Genomic DNA, 2,244 nt, shown 5'->3' on the forward strand with positions numbered 1-2,244 from the left:
CTATGTTCTGACTTGTCTACTGACCAGTAGTTGAAATATCTAAAGCATATGTTTTTCCTAATAATGGATATCAGGTTTGTAGTTCTCTTGGTTTGCAAACTTGAGATGGCTAATGGATGAAAACCAAGTTAAGTTATGTGTATGCTTGCATTAGGGAAAAACGATCTTATTTATGAGGTAACAATTTATTTTCATTTCTTTCAAAGCCTATTGAACACCCAGTTCGTACAAACCAGATTCCTCGCCAAATTCCAGAGCAGTCTTTCTTCACAAAGCCATTGCCTGGTATCATCATGGGTGGTATCTTGCCCTTTGGCTGTATTTTTATTCAACTTTTTTTCATTCTAAACAGCATATGGTGAGTATCATTTTTTTTGTTGTTGTTTTTGCTGTTCTGGTTTTGCTGGTTTGATAATAAACACAAGGTTGAGTTTGAACATCCCAAATTGACGAATATGGGGAATAAACCAATTCTTGCAGATTTCTGTGTAATTTCCAGAATCTGCATATTTATTCCCATTCTTAGAAATTACAAAACTAGTCCTTCTTACTGACAACTGCAAAGTGTGAAATTTGAGTCCTGTTTCCTTGTTCTACCTCTCTGGCTCTGAACAGTACAAACATGGTTTCATGATGTCGAGGTTAGGTGGAGCCCTATTTGTTGTGTAACTATATTTTGATGTGTGAAACTAATATGATCTAGCAGTTTCAGCTGTGAAAATCAGGTCAAGAATTTGGGATTCCCTGTTCTGCAAAACAGACTCCACCCCCGGTGAAAATCCACACCACTCCTAAGTCTTGTCAAAACCTCATCAAGGAGGTGCATGGAAAATTAAACCATAACTCTCACAATGTAAATAAGAAATGTTTAATATGTGATGTTTGATGGAAAACATGAACCCGAAGGTGCCGTGTTTTTAAGGCGTCCTCTATTTATGTTGAGATTTTTTAGGGAACAGTTTTCTAAATTGATTCTTAATTTCAAATATTTTACATATCTTAGTCTTTCACATTAGTCCTCAACAAAGGTATGTTGGAAACTGTATTCAGCTGACAAACAAGTATACTCTGGGCTTCTGTGGCTGAAACTACTGAAGTTCCGATTTGTTTCTCATTGTTTATCCTGCAGAAGGGAGAGAACATGCAACTTCCACTCTCTTTGTCAAATCTTACATTGCAGTACTTGTCACCATCCCTCAGTAAAATTGATCCAGTTACTGACCTTACCTGAAAGAAACCAGATTAAAAGTACATGAACATATTTGCCCTGAATCTCTTTCTCGGAGTGTTTTGGTGTTTGGTTAGCCCTTGTGTTGGAGACAGATGTGGTCTGGGGATAGACTGGAAGTGGAGGAGTATCCAGTTGGATATAGTGAGACACTTGGAAAACTTAGCTGCAGTAGTAGGAAAGAAGTGGGCGTTGTAGCTGGGGAAGAGTGTAGGTGATGCAAGTGTTAGGGAAGCTGAAGGAGGGCTGAAGTGATAAATGTTTCTGGAAACTGCCCATAAGTGTTCTGTGTGAAAGCAGATGGAAGCTCATTTCATGGGAAGTATAATTGAAGACTTCAAACATTGCTCTGTAAAGTCATGGTTTTATTTAGAGTACTTTCAGACAGAGGAGAAAACTTCTTAGGAATCAGCCAGTTGTGGTACAGTCAGTTACCCCAGCGGTGTGGACTTTTTGTTTTTTTTTAACCAGCTTAGTATCTGGCTGGGTAACACTGCAGATTAACTTGGAGAGCTTCAACCAAAAAGCAGACTCTTGATTTTATTTTTTATTCTAGGTCTCATCAGATGTACTACATGTTTGGTTTCCTGTTCCTGGTTTTTATAATTCTTCTAATTACGTGTTCTGAGGCTACAGTTTTGCTGTGCTACTTCCATCTGTGTGCAGAGGTAAAAGTACAGTTCTGATGTAGATACCGCTTGTAGCTGGGATGTTAGACTTGAGGCATTCACACGTGCTGGTCACAGTGGATTGTATTGTCAGTTGACATACCTATATTAGCCACGCTTCTGAAATGTGCCTTTTGCTTCAAAATCCACCGTCTGCAGCAGATAAGCAAAAATAAACAGCTTTGCTCATAGAATAATTTCATGTTCATAGTGGAAGCACTACAGTACAGCTGACTTGGAGAAAGAAAGAAGTAGTTGTGTGCTGTGTTGGTTTTCTTTATAGGATGATGTTATTTTTTAACCAGCCTAGTTTTAGTTCATAGTTTCGGTTTTCCCTGTGATGTCTCC

At 38.5% G+C, this 2,244-nt stretch overlaps 1 protein-coding gene across 1 annotated transcript in view; it reads left to right on the forward strand.

Annotated features, from left to right (window-relative positions):
- The window catches only part of LOC104497029 (transmembrane 9 superfamily member 2-like), a 26,086-nt gene that overhangs the window by 15,378 nt on the left and 8,464 nt on the right, over positions 1 to 2,244 (forward strand). The window contains exons 9-10 of the mRNA XM_010140239.1: positions 207 to 358; positions 1,785 to 1,896. Of these exons, the coding sequence (XP_010138541.1) occupies positions 207 to 358; positions 1,785 to 1,896 (264 nt within the window). The remainder of the gene's footprint in view (positions 1 to 206; positions 359 to 1,784; positions 1,897 to 2,244) is intronic.

This window comes from Buceros rhinoceros, unplaced genomic scaffold (genome assembly GCF_000710305.1).
Source record: "Buceros rhinoceros silvestris isolate BGI_N320 unplaced genomic scaffold, ASM71030v1 scaffold16777, whole genome shotgun sequence".
NCBI classification, from domain to species: domain Eukaryota; kingdom Metazoa; phylum Chordata; class Aves; order Bucerotiformes; family Bucerotidae; genus Buceros; species Buceros rhinoceros.